Source organism: Oncorhynchus keta, chromosome 1 (assembly GCF_023373465.1).
Source record: "Oncorhynchus keta strain PuntledgeMale-10-30-2019 chromosome 1, Oket_V2, whole genome shotgun sequence".
NCBI classification, from domain to species: Eukaryota; Metazoa; Chordata; class Actinopteri; order Salmoniformes; family Salmonidae; genus Oncorhynchus; species Oncorhynchus keta.
In genome coordinates, this window is record NC_068421.1 from 23,901,686 (window position 1) to 23,923,269 (window position 21,584).

Sequence of the window (21,584 nt, forward strand, 5' to 3'; positions counted from 1 at the left end):
CAGGTTTGCTAATGGAGATGGTGAAAGATCCCTATTTAAAAATCCATACATGATCAATACCACTGGCTTCCCTACCTCCCAATCCCATTTGGAGATATAGCTACGTATATGTAGAATCATATTGCCTTGCAAATTAGGATGGACCATATTGATTTATCTAGCTATGTTATTTTTTGTATGCAGATCTGTGTAGATTGGATGCTGATACATTGGCTAAATCCTATGTCACTATATTGTTTGTTTGAGGCATTAATTCTACAGCTCACAAACAATGAAACTATTGTACTTTATCTGTCTACTTCTACCAGTAATATTGTCTTGGACAGACCCTCCCACTGTTGTCAACATAACTAGGTTCCACTAAAGAAGCAGAGCAACCTGCATGTAAAAAATTGCAATGACAATCTGTTGCCATGGCAGGTAATTTCCTTGTGGTTGTCATTGTTTCAAGTGGAGCACCAGTACTCTTTCTCTCTCGCTCAGATATTCAGTCATTCTCGTACAAGAGGCATAACTAAATCTTGATTCCATATCCTAAATGACGTTGACACGTTGATTGCCCCTCATCAGAGTAGCCTAAAAATCAGACTCAAATATAAAAAGGATCTTATAGATTAAACAGTAACACTTACAAACCAGATTAGCAGTGATGGCCATGATAACAGGGGCTCCCGATTTTATTTGTCGATAGAAGAGACGATTGATCCAGTTATTTTGAACTCTCTGTGTATACGGGGTGATTTTTGGACGCGTTTCAAGTTTCAGCAGCATCAAATCCTGTCCATTCTTCCAAAACGTCATCCCTTTTCTAAAGCCTGAGAGGTAGTTCTGTAAATAGGCATCCTTGTTTTTTTATTGATCAGTACAAGGTGAACAGGAAATAATCTGAGGTGTTTATGAGGGCCGGTTGCATGTTATGAGGACGCTTGGACCCTTGGAATTGGACACAGACGGACCCCTTAGCCTGGGATGCTTTGTATACTGCTCTGTATGCTGGTCTATCAGATGTTTAACAATCTTCCCAAGCCTTTCTTTTAACTTGTGCTTAAGGGTGACAATGAGAATGTTTCATAAACAATGCGAATTGTATAGGGTTATTGACTCACTGTATTAGGTCTCTATCTGCATAATTATGTCATTTGTAACATTTCAATTGAAGACCTTCCTATAATGTTTCATAAAAGTTGCGTTATGGGGGAGTCTTTGACACTTGGATTATAGAACATGGATGCAATTCTGTAGGTCTATTGTTGTGCATAAAAACTAAACAGAACTAATCTCTAAATACAAGAAGTAGCCTAACAAATCAGATGTCCAAAAAAGCCTACTGTCAGCCATTGAATTTGACTAATTTGCGGAAACATGTGGATCATTGTTTCTCACAGAAAGACAGTGGACAAGAACGTAATTGAATTGTGAATCAATGGTGGAGTTCCTTTTGCATCGCCTGGTGCTCCGGTTGAGTGTAGATGTCACTTAAGGACCAATGGAATGTTCTAAAAGGAGAACTCTCCTCACCCGGGGAACCGGGCCATGCAAAACGAACTTGAGCACGGGCTGTCGAAACACCGCCCCTTCAGATGTCAAATCGTACATTTAGGCTCCACAGAGGGAACAATCTTTTCCGTGCTTCTCAGTCAGAGCGACAGAAACGCCCTGACGGAGATAGATAGAGGGAGGGAGGGAAGGAGAGAGAGAGAAAGCCATTGAATTGAGAGAGAGAGAGAGAGAGAATAGCTGAGAGAGAGAGAGAGAGAGAGAGAGAGAGAGAATAGCTGAGAGAGAGAGTAGCTGAGAGAGAGAGAGTAGCGGGGAGAGAAGTTTGTAGCCTACTGGAGAAATGTTGGTGGAGATAAATTGAAGCGGGAGGATAAGAAAAAACGCAATATTGTTTTTGAGTAAATCATATCGTTATTTATGAACTATTGTGTTCGAGAGAGAGACATAAATAGAGCATCCCGTTATCGAACAAATTGATCTGATGATCATGACGGCAGCTGTCGACATGAAACCGACGTTAACCATCATAAAGTCTGAAAGAATGGACGGTGAGTAAATCAACTTTTGAACTTTGACATAATATAACATTGTAATTACAGTAGCCTGCGCTCCATATGTTTCATATTTTTCCCGGCCAGTTAGCGGCTTGCATTTCAAACTTCTGTAAGCCAAAATGCCGTCCTAAGTAGTGCAACATGTATCAGTGGAGGTGATAAGTATTTCCCTATGATAAAGCCATCATGTAGCCTAACCGGACATAATGTCCGCGTCCTATCGCATCTCAATAATCGATGTGTATGCATTAACAAGACAACAGGTTTCGATAAATGTTTGTGGTTCCAGACAGTTGTGTTGTATAAAATAATGGACAAGGGAAAATGCATGTTTCACATTACTCTTATGCAATTTAGGTTACAGTACATTATGTTTGGTTCATAACCTACTCCTAACCTACAAAATGAATGATATCGCCCGTTTACATAGTTGTATTTCTTAATCTTCTATCTCATGTTCAGTAGACATGATGCAGGGACTATTCTGTCTATACCGGTCTAAAGCTCTGTATCACAAGGCTAGACTGTAGGCTGCTGCTGCTGCTGAACCCTGCACTAGACTGACAATCATATTTCAGAGGATGAAGAGTTAATTTATGAGGAGACATGATTTAACTATTTTACCTGTATGAACACTTACTTCAGCTATGGTAAATAATATAAAACTAAAGCAATCAGTTTGACATTGTGCATAAGCATGTTGAAAATATATATTTTAATTTGACAGTTGACACATTTCCTCATTCATAAAAAGTTTGTTAATTTGAACACATGATTATTTATGGAGGTACAGTAGCCTTGTGCCTGTTGTGTATGCCTTTGGTATAATAGTAATAAAAAAAACATCTGTCCAAATGATTTCCCTCTAGAGAGTAAGCCTTCTCTTTCATCCTGAGATCATGCCTCTCCGGGCACCTACTATCACAGTCCCATCTCCTCTCCCAATCACAGCCCATCTAACGGCCTCTCCCAGTCTCCCTCTCTGGCCACCCAGAGTTGCCCCAGCACAGGGGGGTGGGGGGGTGGGGGGGGGGGGGGGTGGTGTCATATCAGGCATGCTGCTCTGTCTGCATGGGAGACCACGCCCAGTCATCAGTATTCCCCCTCTCATCTCCTCCTTGTGCTGAGTGGTTTAGCTGGCGTCTCCAGAGAGAACCAGAGGCAGACGGTGGTGATGAGTGTGCAGGCCTAACGGCTGGATATCCTGCCTGCTGCCCGTAAGGCCAGGTTGCACTAGGCTGTGGCATGGAGACAAGCCCACACAACACAGTGTTTGTGTCTGTATTTAGATCCTTGTGGTTTAATTCCCCTCAAAGTGACTGTTCTTTTACACAGAGAATCAGGCTGATTTCACTCTTTCTTCCTTCATTGATAGGTCTGACTGGGCTTTAGTAGCTAACATCAGGCTAATAATCAGACAAGTTTTTAGCTTCAGAAGTGTGCCAGCTGTTAAGGTGGCAAAGGCTTGAGACGTAATGGAAACACAATACATACACTACACCGTAACCCGATACGCTGAAAAAAAGGAAGAATGTGTAATGACTCCTTGAGGTGAAGCACTGGTGATGTGTTCACCACTTTAATTCAGATTACACCTGCAGAAGGTGCACACACACACACACACATACACACACAGGAATGGTAACACACTCATATAAAAAAGTTGCTGACAGCTGCAGTGGGGTTGCCAAAACATACTGCTATCTTGCAAAGCCATTTCGCAATGCTAGCTCCCTCTTCCTCTGCCGACCATGTGTGCTGGGGTCAGGCTGTAGCTGCCAAGACTCTCTACATCAGACATACACATTCCGTCTACTCCTTCCCAGTTTCCATGTAGCTAGCTTCTTTCACTGCAAATAGGACAGTAGACCAATGGCCCACTGATGAACTGAACCCTTCCTGCTCTTTCTGATCCAAAGAGGAAATTGCAATGTTCCTCGTGGCTGGTTTATACTTGAACAGCATTTTGTCTGTGAATGGTGGAAAGGGTTAAGTGAGCTATAGAGTGATGACACTTAGGCAGAGGATTTGGTTAGTAACATTTACACTAAGATACAGGTCTAACTTTTTTCTGTCTCTTTTTCTCTCTATACACACACACACACACACACACACACACACACACACACACACACACACACACACACACACACACACACACACACACACACACACACACACACACACACACACACACACACACACACACACACACACACACACACACACACACACACACACAGCAAGACAATAGGATTAAGTGGTTGGAGTACATCTCATTGTCTTGTTTATTTTTCTATCTTTGTGAAGGTGCAGCGGGTGTCAGTTTACTGAAGCTTTTTTTTCACTATCCCACTGAGGTAATTATTTTTAAGTGCCTACAGGCTGTGGTGGAGGTTAGGGGTGATCCAAAACAAAGCTGTTTATATTCCACAAAGCAGGTTCCTGAGTTACAGTAGTGGTACTGACATAGTAGATCCTTCATTCCTACACACAAGTCAGATTCTTTGGGATTCCAAAAAGTAGTGCCAATGATATATTGGGAAATACAAGTGAAAGTTTTCCACATGCAAGTGAACACTTGGCAATAAAGTGCTGCTATATTGAATTAGATATAAGCTCAGTATAAAGTAGAGCATGGTGCAGTAGCTGATTACCCCATGTATCAAGTAGCCATAACAAAACGATAAAGCTATGGAGTGGAGCTGCCAAGGCTTAGATAAGTCCGATTTCTTCTCAAGATGGAGGGTGTCGGATTGCAAAATAACTGCCTCTTTTTCTGATTTGAAAAGAATGTAGCTTATGGCTTCTTTACAGGACTGTATATACACTACTCCTACCATCCTGTATAAGAACATGTGCTGTCCTGTACTGACTGAGTCCTCCCTACATGGTCTAAGATCCCGCTCTCTCTGTTCGTCAGGTCTGCAGGTCAGGGTTAATTGACTGAGAGGAATGTGTGAGGCAGGCAGGACTGCTCGGTCGCAGTCTCCCTTTTATCTGATTAAGGCACTGCTTGTCTTAACTGGCACGCTGCACTACCGGGCCGGGCGGCTGCACTCAGAACCCCTTATGCCACCACACACCCTAGCCACACACAGCCAGCCAGGGCCCTCAGTGGGCCAGGAGCCAGAGGCGCGACCCATCTCTCCCCGGGTGGGTGCCTGTTGGCATGGTGAGGTGTGTTTTCCTCCTGGGCATGGTGGCTTGAATAAGCGTGTGTCGGCTGAAGGCTGGTTTGACGGTGTCAGCGCTCCTTCAGTAGTGGGGTATAAAATGCTAAATGTGCCCGTGTTTGATCCCGCCTGGCCACTTGGCAGCTGTGCAAACAGCGGTGGGGCGATTCAGCCTCCTCTGATGTGGGCTGCTGCTTCTGGACCCAACAGAACAAACACATTTGCTCAGGTCCATTTCACTTTGCTGAGTCAAATAATGGCCAACCAGGATGTTAGATCAAGAGCACTTTTCGGTGCCTGGTATTTGGTGCTGTGCCCATAGTATTTAGACAGTGTTTACCTAAACAATGTCTCCATGATGCCAGGCTGCCATTGTGCCCAGTGCGCATTGGATGCCCAGTCTCCTGAATGGGCCACAGTCTAATTTTATGCAGAGCAGACGTTGGTAGAATAGTTGTCTATGAGGAGAAGTACTTTACTACTGGCCACAATGACCCAGTGTCTCTGCTGTGAATGGGCTGTGATGTCACCCTATAATATCATTAAATGGGTATCTCCTCCTCCCTCCTCATCCTTCGTTCATTCATCTCTTTGACCGTGGTCTTCCCCTGTTAATCTGTGAAATGTTATCATGAATGGACAATATCGGGATGACTGCACGTATTCATTTACCCTTTTAGAGTTTAGTCATATACAATAGGTGTGCTACCTTGTGGATACATCAGTGTACTAAATAGTAAGCATATGTGTAGAGAGAGGGAGCAAGAAAGGCATTTGAAGGTGTGACATACTGTAAGATGTGCTGAAGCATAGGTATGTGTGGAATCAAGTTGAAAAATGTAATTTGGTTGTATAACGGTATGTGAACTTGAAAGATAGTTTCTTTTGACCGTGTCAGAAACATCAGAAACAACATTCCCCAATAAGCCTTCTCAAGACTGCAACCAAAACAAAGAAATGGCACGTCCCTGAGTTTTACATCCTCCCTCCTCTAATCCCTCCTCTAATCCCTCCTCTCATCCCTCCTCTCATCCCTCCTCTCATTCCTCCTCTCATTCCTCCTCTCATTCCTCCTCTCCCCTTCTCCCTCCTCTCATTCCTCCTCTCATTCCTCCTCTCCCCCTCTCCCTCCTCTCATCCCTCCTCTCATTCCCCCTCTCCCTCCTCTAATCCCTCCTCTAATCCCTCCTCTCATCCCTCCTCTCATCCCTCCTCTCATCCCTCCTCTCATCCCTCCTCTCATTCCTCCTCTCATTCCTCCTCTCCCCCTCTCCCTCCTCTCATTCCTCCTCTCATTCCTCCTCTCCCCCTCTCCCTCCTCTCATTTCTCCTCTCATTTCTCCTCTCATTCCTCCTCTCATTCCTCCTCTCCCTCCTCTCATTCCTCCTCTCCCCCTCTCCCTCCTCTCATCCCTCCTCTCATCCCTCCTCTCATCCCTCCTCTCATTCCTCCTCTCATTCCTCCTCTCCCCCTCTCCCTCCTCTCATTCCTCCTCTCATTCCTCCTCTCCCCCTCTCCCTCCTCTCATTCCTCCTTTCATTCCTCCTCTCCCCCTCTCCCTCCTCTCATTCCTCCTCTCATTCCTCCTCTCCCCCTCTCCCTCCTCTCATTCCTCCTTTCATTCCTCCTCTCCCCCTCTCCCTCCTCTCATTCCTCCTCTCATCCCTCCTCTCATTCCTCCTCTCATCCCTCCTCTCATTCCTCCTCTCATTCCTCCTCTCATTCCTCCTCTCATTCCTCCTCTCCCCCTCTCCCTCCTCTCATTCCTCCTTTCATTCCCCCTCTCCCTCCTCTCATTCCTCCTCTCATTCCTCCTCTCATTCCTCCTCTCCCTCCTCTTTTCCAGCCTCTCTGTGGGCCACATGAGCATCTCTCAGTCTAACGTCACCTCAGGCCTTGATGTGGCGTCGGCTTCTCTCATCCTAGCTGTCTGTCAGTCTCTGCTAATCACTGAGTCACAGCACCAGCCACACCACTGCATGCCACTGGCTGCCTCCTGCCGCCACAGGCCCTTCCTTTCCCCATTACTCCACATTACTGGACTGACTGGGAGAGCTGACTGGGAACTGACTAGTGGTGGTCCACGCTGCCTCACCAAACCATGGCCAACCACCTCCCACGCATCCCACCATTCCCTGTGCGTGGCACTACATGTATTTCTGTCCCCATATTGCTGTTTTACAGTTCCTCATCAGGAGGTTGTTTGCCCAGAGTAAGAATACTTTGCCTGGTATACACATCAATCTGGTGTCCTCCGAGGAGCCCGGTCTTTTGTTTACGGCCAGCGGCCCAGATTTTCCTCTTTCCTTTTTGTATGCATTTTCTGTTTTCTGCAGACCACCTGTTTTTGGAGTCAGCATGAGTGCTGCTTTTGTAATCATGCTAGTAGTGAATGTCCCATGAGCCACAGCTTGCACTTTAATGTATGTCAACCCTACTATATCAGAGGGGTATTGACAAGCAGGTCTGCTCTACTTAGCAGGGAACAATAAGTAAAGCTGTGGCGGGGGAGGAGAGTTCTATGATGTAGGTGAGGCTCTGTGGCACTCATGTCGAGTCGGGCCTCAGTGACACAGGCACAGTCAAATCGGAGGCGCATGTGCCCTTACCTTGCTCTGCTCTGGACCCCAAGGAGGGGAGGTTGGGGCCAGGACTGTGGTTGGTTGAGAGTTGGGTGTTTGGAACAGCTGGATGCCTTAGCTTGGCCTGGCTCCTTCTCTCTCTTTCTTCATATCTGCATATTTGGGATGGAGTGAGTGGCCTGGCCTGGCAATCTCCAGACTGAGTGTTGCTAACGACAATTAATGTGGGCGTCTGGAGGAGGCCCAAGGGTCTGTCCTAATGAGAAGTTGACAGCGTTCACTTCCATCACTACAGAGCTGCTGGGACACAGTCCACTGGCAGTTTCTCATAAAACCACATGAAGAGGTCTCTCAACGTGCTCCTATCCTCAGCCCTCAGAGCTCAGACTCCAGTATGTTTTTTTGGGGAACTTCTTTGGAAGAAATGACAAATAATGAGTAAATGATGATATTTATTTAGATAGACTGATTGCTTGCATTATGTTTACTCACGTCAAGAGGAAGACAATGTTCAGTCATTCTCTGACGGTGTGAGTCACATCTACTCAATGTTTTGGATGAGTCTGTGTGTGTGAGTGTTTGCACGCTCGTGTGCATGTGTCCCATGAGTTGCTGTTGTCCATCTGTTACACATAATTTGATCAGCACACACACAGCTATTTCATTTTGTCTGAAGTGTTGCATTGCGTCAAAAAACACCTACGTTGAGATAGAGGTGAAAAGTAAGTAGATGTTTGATATGTTTTACAAATATATGATTGTTTGCCTCTCACTCAAACATCAATTTCAACTCTAAAACATCACTGTTCCATCGAAAATAGAGATGAATTAATGTATTTGAACTCCAACCGTTTTCTAAGGGGCCACAGTCATTCTCTGACTCATTAGAGGCACACAAGAAAGCTGTGGGAAGCACATTAGTGATTGTTAAACACCAGAGGAATGTATGGCACGCAACATGAAAACAATGTGGTCTGGAGGGAATTTATTTATCCACTGTCCATCTGTCGCCCATGCCCTAGAATGAGCAGAGCACATTGAGCTCTATGATGTAGAACTGTATCCATATAGTGTTTGTGTGCGTAGAGTGTCACAAACAGAACTATGGAATGAATGAATATTCTGTTAATATGATGGCTTCCCTCTACTTTCAGGCGGTAACGCTTCCCGCCACATTTCAGAACAGTGTCAGGAAACTGTTGCAGTTTGGGCTGAAAACAGGACAGGCATGGTGGGTTTGTTAGAAGAATGCAAGCGAGCAAGTAAACTGTTTGTCAGATATGTCGTGTGTTTGATTTAATGCCTAAACAGTTCCCTCAGAGCATCCCCTGTGTGTTTACAACTGGGCTGGGGCCAGGGAAAGCTGCTACATGCCGCTAAGCTCACACCACCTGCTCTGCTCTCTGGCATGGTAGTCTAACAGCTAGCCAGAGACCTGCTAACTCACAAAGAACACGGAGCGGCCTTTTCCTGCTTTTTCCCCATGTTTTTGGTCTTTGGTAGATTGAAGTGTTCTGAAATTTGCTGTAGGCGTTTTTCATAGAGAGCTGGGGCATTGCAAAATGTGTATGTATTTTTGCAGAGTGAGACATTTTGCAACACAGTCGTCATTTCTACTTTGAAGACGTATAAAAACATCTGCTCTGTCTCTATGATTGAAGTGTTGAGTGTATGATCGTGAGTAGCAAGACATGTAGGCGGCTGGCATGGATGGTGAGCATGAGCCATCAGTAAGAGCTTTGTCTCTGTTTTCCCCCCTCTGCAGTAAGCAGGGAATTTCCACCAGCTTTCAAGAGAAACTCAGCATCCACCAGGCATAGCCTTGGATCAATTGAAAAAGGCAGCTAATATCATCACACATGAACTGAGACTGGTAAACAATATGGACGAGTTAATGTACTTACCACACATCAGAAGCTAGAATTTCAAACATAGAGAAATAGAGAAGAGAAGCTGTGGGGGCATTCGTCTCTGTTAGCCTCAGACCCTGGAGAGCTGTGTGTTTTGTATTGTAAAGCGAGTGAGGCATACTGTAGTTATAGTTCTGGTCAACAGTAGTAGTTACAGTTCTGGTCAACAGTAGTAGTTACAGTTCTGGTCAACAGTAGTAGTTACAGTTCTGGTCAACAGTAGTAGTTACAGTTCTGGTCAACAGTAGTAGTTACAGTTCTGGTCAACAGTAGTAGTTACAGTTCTGGTCAACAGTAGTAGTTACAGTTCTGGTCAACAGTAGTAGTTACAGTTCTGGTCAACAGTAGTAGTTACAGTTCTGGTCAACAGTAGTAGTTACAGTTCTGGTCAACAGTAGTAGTTACAGTTCTGGTCAACAGTAGTAGTTACAGTTCTGGTCAACAGTAGTAGTTACAGTTCTGGTCAACAGTAGTAGTAGTAGTTACAGGTCTGGTCAACAGTAGTAGTAGTAGTTACAGGTCTGGTCAACAGTAGTAGTTACAGGTCTGGTCAACAGTAGTAGTTACAGGTCTGGTCAACAGTAGTAGTTACAGTTCTGGTCAACAGTAGTAGTTACAGTTCTGGTCAACAGTAGTAGTTACAGTTCTGGTCAACAGTAGTAGTTACAGTTCTGGTCAACAGTAGTAGTTACAGTTCTGGTCAACAGTAGTAGTTACAGTTCTGGTCAACAGTAGTAGTTACAGTTCTGGTCAACAGTAGTAGTTACAGTTCTGGTCAACAGTAGTAGTTACAGTTCTGGTCAACAGTAGTAGTTACAGTTCTGGTCAACAGTAGTAGTTACAGTTCTGGTCAACAGTAGTAGTAGTAGTTACAGGTCTGGTCAACAGTAGTAGTAGTAGTAGTTACAGGTCTGGTCAACAGTAGTAGTTACAGTTCTGGTCAACAGTAGTAGTTACAGGTCTGGTCAACAGTAGTAGTTACAGGTCTGGTCAACAGTAGTAGTTACAGGTCTGGTCAACAGTAGTAGTTACAGGTCTGGTCAACAGTAGTAGTTACAGGTCTGGTCAACAGTAGTAGTAGTAGTTACAGGTCTGGTCAACAGTAGTAGTAGTAGTTACAGGTCTGGTCAACAGTAGTAGTTACAGGTCTGGTCAACAGTAGTAGTAGTAGTTACAGGTCTGGTCAACAGTAGTAGTTACAGTTCTGGTCAACAGTAGTAGTTACAGTTCTGGTCAACAGTAGTAGTTACAGTTCTGGTCAACAGTAGTAGTTACAGTTCTGGTCAACAGTAGTAGTAGTAGTTACAGGTCTGGTCAACAGTAGTAGTAGTAGTTACAGGTCTGGTCAACAGTAGTAGTTACAGGTCTGGTCAACAGTAGTAGTTACAGTTCTGGTCAACAGTAGTAGTTACAGTTCTGGTCAACAGTAGTAGTTACAGTTCTGGTCAACAGTAGTAGTTACAGGTCTGGTCAACAGTAGTAGTTACAGGTCTGGTCAACAGTAGTAGTTACAGGTCTGGTCAACAGTAGTAGTTACAGGTCTGGTCAACAGTAGTAGTTACAGGTCTGGTCAACAGTAGTAGTAGTAGTTACAGGTCTGGTCAACAGTAGTAGTAGTAGTTACAGGTCTGGTCAACAGTAGTAGTAGTAGTTACAGGTCTGGTCAACAGTAGTAGTAGTAGTTACAGGTCTGGTCAACAGTAGTAGTAGTTACAGGTCTGGTCAACAGTAGTAGTAGTTACAAGTCTGGTCAACAGTAGTAGTAGTAGTTACAAGTCTGGTCAACAGTAGTAGTAGTAGTTACAAGTCTGGTCAACAGTAGTAGTAGTAGTTACAGGTCTGGTCAACAGTAGTAGTAGTAGTTACAGGTCTGGTCAACAGTAGTAGTAGTAGTTACAGGTCTGGTCAACAGTAGTAGTAGTAGTTACAGGTCTGGTCAACAGTAGTAGTAGTAGTTACAGGTCTGGTCAACAGTAGTAGTAGTAGTTACAGGTCTGGTCAACAGTAGTAGTAGTAGTTACAGGTCTGGTCAACAGTAGTAGTAGTAGTTACAGGTCTGGTCAACAGTAGTAGTAGTAGTTACAGGTCTGGTCAACAGTAGTAGTAGTAGTTACAGGTCTGGTCAACAGTAGTAGTAGTAGTTACAGGTCTGGTCAACAGTAGTAGTAGTAGTTACAGGTCTGGTCAACAGTAGTAGTAGTAGTTACAGGTCTGGTCAACAGTAGTAGTTACAGGTCTGGTCAACAGTAGTAGTTACAGGTCTGGTCAACAGTAGTAGTAGTAGTTACAGGTCTGGTCAACAGTAGTAGTTACAGGTCTGGTCAACAGTAGTAGTTACAGGTCTGGTCAACAGTAGTAGTTACAGGTCTGGTCAACAGTAGTAGTTACAGGTCTGGTCAACAGTAGTAGTAGTTACAGGTCTGGTCAACAGTAGTAGTAGTAGTTACAGGTCTGGTCAACAGTAGTAGTAGTAGTTACAGGTCTGGTCAACAGTAGTAGTTACAGGTCTGGTCAACAGTAGTAGTTACAGGTCTGGTCAACAGTAGTAGTTACAGGTCTGGTCAACAGTAGTAGTAGTAGTTACAGGTCTGGTCAACAGTAGTAGTTACAGGTCTGGTCAACAGTAGTAGTAGTAGTTACAGGTCTGGTCAACAGTAGTAGTAGTAGTAGTTACAGGTCTGGTCAACAGTAGTAGTAGTAGTTACAGGTCTGGTCAACAGTAGTAGTAGTAGTTACAGGTCTGGTCAACAGTAGTAGTAGTAGTTACAGGTCTGGTCAACAGTAGTAGTAGTAGTTACAGGTCTGGTCAACAGTAGTAGTAGTAGTTACAGGTCTGGTCAACAGTAGTAGTAGTAGTTACAGGTCTGGTCAACAGTAGTAGTAGTAGTTACAGGTCTGGTCAACAGTAGTAGTAGTTACAGGTCTGGTCAACAGTAGTAGTAGTAGTTGCAGGTCTGGTCAACAGTAGTAGTAGTTACAGGCCTGGAGGCTGAGCACCACAGGCTTGTGAAGGGAGTGGGCAGACAGCGGTGGAGCCCTAAGAATAGCTGCAGTGTTCCAACAGGGAGGGATGGATGGATGGTGAGATAGCCCCAGCCTGTGACCTCAGAGCAGCGCCTGGGCTGGCCCTCATCTGGCCCTGGCTCATGGTCGGTCCTGCTGTAACGCAACTACTCTGCCTGCCCGGCAGCTTCCTCTAGCGAGTGCCGAGTGGCCTCTTCTATTACTGTCTCTGGCCTTTACATGGGAATCCAAATAGCGGTAGAACAAGCGGTCCTCTCAGGACATAGACTGCCCTCTGAACCCCCACCCCCCCAACTTCATTCCCCTGCTGAATGGTCTCTCTTTATGTCAGCAGGGTTTATAACCCTTCAATCCCAGACTGGGACTGATAGGAATCCCCATCAAAGCTCTCTCAGATAGTGGTGTCACCTCTGGACATGGGGTCCCTGAGTGAGTAGGACCCCCTGGTGGTACCCACCACGCTGCCTAATAACCTATATTAGCCGTGGAGGGATATTTTCCATAAAGGGGTTAACCGGGGTTGGCCCTGAAATGACCGACCCGCTCAACCCACAACTAACCTCTCTCTTTCTTTCTGGGAAGTGACACCTTAGCCTCAGGAAGTGGACCCTCTCGCATACTTAAATACAGCCTTGCAGTGCTGCAGAGAGAGAGAAAGAGAGGTGTATTGTCAGCCACTGATGTTAATCTCACAACGGACTGAAATAAATCAGCCCTTTATGGCTTTAAAAGCATTTCACTGCTGAAATATTTGACAGTCCACTGAATAGCCCCATAGACATTCTACCCACTTTGATCGCACACCCACTGTCTTTCTCACACACACACACACACACACACACACACACACACACACACACACACACACACACACACACACACACACACACACACACACACACACACACACACACACACACACACACACACACACACACACACACACACACACACACACACACACACACACACACACACACACAGTGACAGACCTAAATCGACACGCACACATTCATACACACTCAGTCTAGGTCTATTTATAGCCACATGATAGCACAGTGTCTCTTTCTCCCATTGTGTGAGTGGAAGTTGCCTGCTCCATGCATATCGAGGCAGCGTCGTAGCAGGGGGTTTATGAATGAACACAGCAGTCTCAGCCAGAGACAGCATCATAGCAGCGGGTTTATGAATGAACACAGCAGTCTCAGCCAGAAACAGCGTCATAGCAGCGGGTTTATGAATGAACACAGCAGTCTCAGCCAGAGACAGCATCATAGCAGGGGATTTATGAATGAACACAGCAGTCTCAGCCAGAGACAGCGTCATAGCAGGGGGTTTATGAATGAACACAGCAGTCTCAGCCAGAGACAGCATCATAGCAGGGGTTTATGAATGAACACACCAGTCTCATGCCAGAGACAGCATCATAGCAGGGGTTTATGAATGAACACAGCAGTCTCAGCCAGGACAGCATCAAAGCAGGGGTTTATGAATGAAACAGCAGTTTCAGCCAGAGACAGCATCATAGCCCCATAGGGGTTTATGAATGAACACAGCAGTCTGAGCCAGAGACAGCATCATAGCAGGGGTTTATGAATGAACACAGCAGTCAGCCACACACAGCATCACACAGGGGTTTATGAATGAACACAGCAGTCTCAGCCAGAGACAGCATCATAGCAGGGGTTTATGAATGAACACAGGGGTTTATGAATGAACACAGTCTCAGTCCAGGATTTACAGCATGATAGCACAGGGGTTTATGAATGAACACAGCAGTCTCAGCCAGAGACAGCGTCATAGCAGGGGTTTATGAATGAACACAGCAGTCTCAGCCAGAGACAGCATCATAGCAGGGGTTTATGAATGAACACAGCAGTCTCAGCCAGAGACAGCATCATAGCAGGGGTTTATGAATGAACACAGCAGTCTCAGCCAGAGACAGCATCATAGCAGGGGTTTATGAATGAACACAGCAGTCTCAGCCAGAGACAGCATCATAGCAGGGGTTTATGAATGAACACAGCAGTCTCAGCCAGAGACAGCATCATAGCAGGGGGTTTATGAATGAACACAGCAGTCTCAGCCAGAGACAGCATCATAGCAGGGGTTTATGAATGAACACAGCAGTCTCAGCCAGAGACAGCATCATAGCAGGGGTTTATGAATGAACACAGCAGTCTCAGCCAGAGACAGCATCATAGCAGGGGGTTTATGAATGAACACAGCAGTCTAGCAGGGGTTTATGAAGCCAGAGACAGACATCATAGCAGGGGTTTATGAATGAACACAGCAGTCTCAGCCAGAGACAGCATCATAGCAGGGGTTTATGAATGAACACAGCAGTCTCAGCCAGAGACAGCATCATAGCAGGGGTTTATGAATGAACACAGCAGTCTCAGCCAGAGACAGCATCATAGCAGGGGTTTATGAATGAACACAGCAGTCTCAGCCAGAGACAGCATCATAGCAGGGGTTTATGAATGAACACAGCAGTCTCAGCCAGAGACAGCATCATAGCAGGGGGTTTATGAATGAACACAGCAGTCTCAGCCAGAGACAGCATCATAGCAGGGGTTTATGAATGAACACAGCAGTCTCAGCCAGAGACAGCATCATAGCAGGGGTTTATGAATGAACACAGCAGTCTCAGCCAGAGACAGCATCATAGCAGGGGGTTTATGAATGAACACAGCAGTCTCAGCCAGAGACAGCATCATAGCAGGGGTTTATGAATGAACACAGCAGTGTCAGCCAGAGACAGCATCATAGCAGGGGGTTTATGAATGAACACAGCAGTCTCAGCCAGAGACAGCATCATAGCAGGGGGTTTATGAATGAACACAGCAGTCTCAGCCAGAGACAGCATCATAGCAGGGGGTTTATGAATGAACACAGCAGTCTCAGCCAGAGACAGCATCATAGCAGGGGGTTTATGAATGAACACAGCAGTCTCAGCCAGAGACAGCATCATAGCAGGGGGTTTATGAATGAACACAGCAGTCTCAGCCAGAGACAGCATCATAGCAGGGGGTTTATGAATGAACACAGCAGTCTCAGCCAGAGACAGCGTCATAGCAGGGGGTTTATGAATGAACACAGCAGTCTCAGCCAGAGACGGCGTCATAGCAGGGGGTTTATGAATGAACACAGCAGTCTCAGCCAGAGACGGCGTCATAGCAGGGGGTTTATGAATGAACACAGCAGTCTCAGCCAGAGACAGCATCATAGCAGGGGGTTTATGAATGAACACAGCAGTCTCAGCCAGAGACAGCATCATAGCAGGGGGTTTATGAATGAACACAGCAGTCTCAGCCAGAGACAGCATCATAGCAGGGGGTTTATGAATGAACGCAGCAGTCTCACCCAGAGACAGCATCATAGCAGGGGGTTTATGAATGAAAGCAGCAGTCTCACCCAGAGACAGCATCATAGCAGGGGGTTTATGAATGAACACAGCAGTCATAGCAGGGGGTGTATGAATGAATGCAACAGTCTCAGCCAGAGACAGCATCATAGCAGGGGGTTTATGAATGAACACAACAGTCTCAGCCAGAGACAGCATCATAGCAGGGGGTTTATGAATGAACACAGCAGTCTCAGCCAGAGACAGCATCATAGCAGGGGGTTTATGAATGAACGCAACAGTCTCAGCCAGAGACAGCATCATAGCAGGGGGTTTATGAATGAACACAGCAGTCTCAGCCAGAGACAGCGTTATAGCAGGGGGTTTATGAATGAACACAGCAGTCTCAGCCAGAGACAGCATCATAGCAGGGGGTTTATGAATGAACACAGCAGTCTCAGCCAGAGACAGCATCATAGCAGGGGGTTTATGAATGAACACAGCAGTCTCAGCCAGAGACAGCATCATAGCAGGGGGTTTATGAATGAACACAGCAGTCTCAGCCAGAGACAGCATCATAGCAGGGGGTTTATGAATGAACACAGCAGTCTCAGCCAGAGACAGCATCATAGCAGGGGGTTTATGAATGAACACAGCAGTCTCAGCCAGAGGCAAGGAGGAGAGGCAAGGAGGAGAGGCAAGGAGGAGAGGCACCGTTCCAGACACTGAGAGTGTGTGAGAGCAGAGGGAGCACTTTGAGGCCTGTGATCAACTCACATTACTGCTCAATGACTCATCCTTCCAGTCTCCCTGCATTCCCCTCACCCTCCCTACCCCATCCGCCTTGGTCTGCCGCACCCCAGCCCCACCACGGTTCCTTAGGGCCATGGCCCTGGCCACAAAATCCCAATTTCACACCCTCGCTCCGGCGCACAGGCGAAGAAGGCTGCTAATTTGGTTCACGTGTGCCTCCCTCCTCCTCCTGTTCCCCACTGCTAACAGACCTGGGGGCCAGAGGTGTGGACTGGAACCTTTTGTCTGCAGGGAAGGTTAAGTGGGGGAAGGGCGATGGTTATTCCGGCACGCACAGCATCCATTCAGTAGGTGTCTCTCGGGACAGATATCATAGTGGTACTCCGTACACCAACCACTCACTGACATTACTCACAGGATGACACCAGAGCAGTGGCTGTCAATATATTTTACAGTATATCTACAGCACATCTCTCTCCCAATGTCTGTCAATGATTACATAGTCCCATTTTACATACCACTTCTAATTCAAATTGGAATGATCCGTATGTTCTCTTAATTGGCAGGCAATAAAACGATTTACCACAAGCCACATTCAGACACGGTCCTTCCTTTCTCCACTCTGTAATCTAAGTTGTGGGTGTCATAGATCACCAACCTTACCCTCCTTCTGTCATAATCACACCCCATATTAAACCCAATCACACTGTCAGGCCACTAAATGGATGGGTCTATCCTATGATAGACTACCACTCTGTGTTAGAGGTGGCTGGCGGATGCTTATTAACGCTCAGTGATAGTGACCTGCTCTGCCCAGCCTGCCATAATGGGACTCCCAGGCATTGAAACCATATCAGGAAATCATCTTTTGGCAGAGACTCTAGACCCAAGCCAGCCTCCCCAGCTAATGGATGGACAGTACATTAGCTATCTTACAGAGAACTGCATAGGCTGTTTAGAGAGGGAGTGAGCACCATTCTCAGTATACTGTATGAAATGTAATAATTTGTAATGTGTTAAACAGAATCATATTCAGTTCAGACTATAGGAGCTTCATGCACCAGGAAATATCATGTTGAAGTTAAAACATGAATGTTATGCAGTACAGACACACACACATTGGTTAAGTACACAGACGCACGCACATTGGTTAAGTCATAACTAGGACACCTGTCTTTTCCAGGTTTTTAAACCCGCCTGTTTCAGCTGGTAGGCATCTGAATGATCTGAAGCCCCACCTGCTCACCCAGAGGGAGCTATGTGTGTCTTTGAGTTGGTTTGAAAGTGCAGACAAATTCCGCTCGATCCATCTAAAATAAAATGCAACATTCCCTCAGTCTTTGCCTTAGAAAGTTATCAAAGCCCAGGCACAGTCTGACTCTGAGCATGCTCCATCTCATCTCAGACTGCGACCGTTCTCCGCTAGTGCTATCTAACACTACATAGTTACTCAACAACCAGCCGCCTTGGTGAAGACGGTCAAGATGACCGTGCAGTCAGGGACATGGTGTACGCTATACAGTCAGGTCTCGTTTTATTTTCATTTCAGAATGCTTTCAGAATCGGAGCCTGTTTTGCTGTGTTATGTCGAGGGCCTTGTCTGACAAAAGCCTCTTCAGTCTTTTGCAATATGATACTAAAATAGCTTGATACTGTAGAAACGTGTAACCTAGCCAACAGAGTGGATACTCTAATATGCAGTATAATCAGGTCTTCCAAATGGAGAGAGAGGGAGCATGGAGGCCTAATCCAATCACACACCGGCAGTGTTACGGTTCGCCTCCATTTGGGCACTCTGCATAATGTGGCCTGTCAGCTTCCAGCATTTAGACAGAGATAGAGCCTTAGGTTCCAGTCAGGCAGTGTTGGGTTACAGTTCCACAGCCCAAAGAGGAGAGATGGCTGTTGGGCATTCCATACGAAGTCGGGAACATTGACAAGCATTGAAAACACACATGAACTGCACATCGCCAAGGCCTCCCCTTCGCTGGGCTGGCAGATCAAACCAGGGCAGAGATGCCAGAACATCTGTGGCGTTGAGAGACAGCAGAGTGGTGACAAAACATTTCCAATCTCCCTCCGGGCCTGCTTGTGATATGGTAGTTTACCTCACACGGCGAGGGTTAATAGAGACAGAGTGACATACAGCCGTGGTAATCATTTATGCCTTTCTTTGTTATGAAATGCGATGTGGGGATTTCTATATTTATTCACAGTAGATTGTCTGTCTGTCTGTCTGTCTGTTTGTCTCTCTCTCTCTCTCTTTTCATGTCTTTGTTTTTTCAGACTGTTGCAGTCTGGATCCAAGTAGAGTTTTAGTACTCTAGTCTAGCTCTCCTGCCCTGGGGGCTTTCCCTCTCCCCCTCCCTCCATCCACCCCTCTGTAATCTGGTAGAGTTGAATTAGATCAGTGCGAGTCATCAGGCACTGTTTAAAGCCATCAAAGAGTGCTCTGTCTCCTGCTGTGGGCCCACTGGCTGTGAGGGAAGAACAGTGAGACTGTGTGTCTGGGACCCCAGAGACACCCCTCACCCTCCATACACCCCCTCGACCCCCTCTAGCCTGGCAGGGCTCAGGGTGACATCATCACCTCGTCCCTAACCCCTGACCCTTGCCGTTTGACCACCGTGGTGTCGGGGTGAAACCCTCTGTGTGTCAAGAGAGGACATAGTTAGGAGGTCACAGTGGCCACTGATAGGTATTAACCCCACCTTGTGAGTCCCACCCAGGGTGTGACCAGGTCAGTGAGAATGGCCTCTGAAAGCCTCTTAAAGCCCTTCTACCTTGTCCATGTGTGAGTCATTCATGTATTATATTGCCAAACAAACAACCCTTCCCTTTGAGGCACTGTGACAACTAGGAGAGTGGAAGCTGGAGCATGTGTTGTTTGTGTACACACGTATCTGACCAATGTGTTTGCGGCAGCTACCTTATAATATAATTGATTCTCTCCCAAGTTGATACACTGTCTGTCTGGACAGTGTGTGTGTGTGGCCCTGTGCTCTGTCTCTGACTGCTAGTCTCCCTCTCCTGTGTGACTGACAGATCTGGAGTGTGGAGATGTGCCCCTGCTCACTCCAGGGAGTAAAGAGATGATGTCGCAGGCTCTGAAGGACACGTTCAGCGGCTTCACAAAGGAACAGCAACGACTGGCTATTCCCAAAGGTAAGGCACTTAAACAAGGGATTACTTTCTCTTTTTGTGTCTTTCTCTCTATTTCTCTTTCTCTCCCTCTGTTTCTTGTTCTACCTCTCACTTTACATGTATATTTTTAGATGAACCACTGTGACATGTTTCCATATACACACTCAAAACCTAAACCCCTCCTCTCAGTATGACTAAAGATAGCTTAGTGGTGACATTATATTCAAAATGACAGATTGAGTGTACTGGTTGTCAGACAGACTGTAGGAATCAGAGAAAGCCAGGGTAGAGAGACAGACAAAAATGATTCATTATGGTTCCTCGATTGAGGCATACCACAGAGCTCATCATTTTGGTATTAGCAGGTCTATATTGGGATTCCCCAGTCCAGCCCTCCCAGGCAGTCTGCAAGTAGCTGGGGTTTCACTGACAGTCTATTGTTGCTGTCACCACGTATCTGCACCACTTCTCCTCTTACTTCTAATAGCAACAGCAGGTCTAAAATCATGACCCACTGAAACTGCTAATGAAAATGAATGTGCTCATGAAATGGCTCTGTGGCCTGATAATACCTCATCTCTAGTTCAGGGGAGTGTAGATTAAACCAGAGGAGTGGAGTGGAGGTATTTTATGACCATTTATATGACTGTGACCTCGGGTAGCACTTCAGTGACATGTCCCTCCCTCTCCCCCCATGTCCCTCTCAGACCCCAGGCAGTGGACAGAGTGCCACGTGGGAGAGTGGCTGACGTGGACGGTGAACGAGTTCAGCCTGAAGAGTGTGGACTTCCACAAGTTTTGTATGAACGGGGCCAGTCTGTGTGCTTTGGGGAAGGAACGCTTCCTGGATCTAGCGCCTGACTTTGTGGGCGACATTCTCTGGGAACATCTAGAGATGCTTCAGAAAGGTAGGCCCAGGCTGTAGCATGATTGTACTACACTACCCATAATGCTCCGTACAACATATCAATCAGCGTTGGGCTCAATTTGAATTGTAGTCATTTAATATTCAGAAATGTCAAAACTTTATATAAATACTTTTCAGTTTATTGAGAAGTAATAAATGCCTTTGATATATTATTAAATTGTGATTTCTCTTTACTTCCTGAATTGACTACCTTCAATGAAAAATTGAGCCCAACCCTGGTATCAATCACGAGCCTCAGAAATGCTTACTGTTCCTGTCACATTAGCTGTAGTGTGTATTGAAGCACAGCATTGTCTATCTTTGTGCAAAACAATTTCAAGTGTTAGCGCTGTTAGCGTTTACATGGTAATCTGAGACGAAGAGGAAGACCTCCCTTACCCCCTGGTCCTCCTGATATTTAATCAGTTAGGCCCAACCATACTGGATGCAGTGTGTTTATGGCTATTATAGGATACATTAAATCAATGACGGGGTCAGTGACAGTTGATATCTATTTTTCATGAAGAAGACACAAAGCATTTCCCTGTCAACGGCCTGACCTCTACCTTCCAGGAGTCCCACTATACCTCAGACTACTTTGTCAGTAAGTATCACTGAGGGGACTACATCCTATGTACTGTAAATAAACTGGCTTTAATCCCTCTCTATCTTTCTCTCCTCCTTCCT

At 45.9% G+C, this 21,584-nt stretch overlaps 1 protein-coding gene and 1 long non-coding RNA gene across 8 annotated transcripts in view; both read left to right on the plus strand.

The window, feature by feature from the left end:
* LOC118370773 (protein c-ets-1-B) overlaps positions 1-21,584 on the plus strand; it is a 47,827-nt gene that overhangs the window by 13,326 nt on the left and 12,917 nt on the right. For 2 of the 4 annotated variants that reach the window (XM_035755901.2, XM_035755903.2), the window contains exons 4-6: positions 19,892-20,011; positions 20,698-20,898; positions 21,424-21,501. In XM_035755901.2, the coding sequence (XP_035611794.1) occupies positions 19,892-20,011; positions 20,698-20,898; positions 21,424-21,501 (399 nt within the window). Of the gene's footprint in view, positions 1-1,639; positions 2,049-19,891; positions 20,012-20,697; positions 20,899-21,423; positions 21,502-21,584 lie in introns of those variants that run through there. The other 2 variants (XM_035755905.2, XM_035755904.2) reach the window with 2 other exon arrangements.
* On the plus strand, positions 3,110-14,126 carry LOC127930023 (uncharacterized). Of its 4 annotated transcripts, XR_008136543.1 has the most exons (5): positions 3,110-10,844; positions 11,288-11,411; positions 11,561-11,932; positions 12,142-12,334; positions 12,586-14,126. It is a non-coding gene; the product is annotated as an uncharacterized LOC127930023 (long non-coding RNA). The 4 variants fall into 4 exon arrangements; XR_008136544.1 differs by lacking the exon at positions 12,142-12,334 and having other exon boundaries at positions 12,400-14,126; XR_008136547.1 differs by lacking the exon at positions 12,142-12,334 and having other exon boundaries at positions 11,561-11,901; positions 12,400-14,126.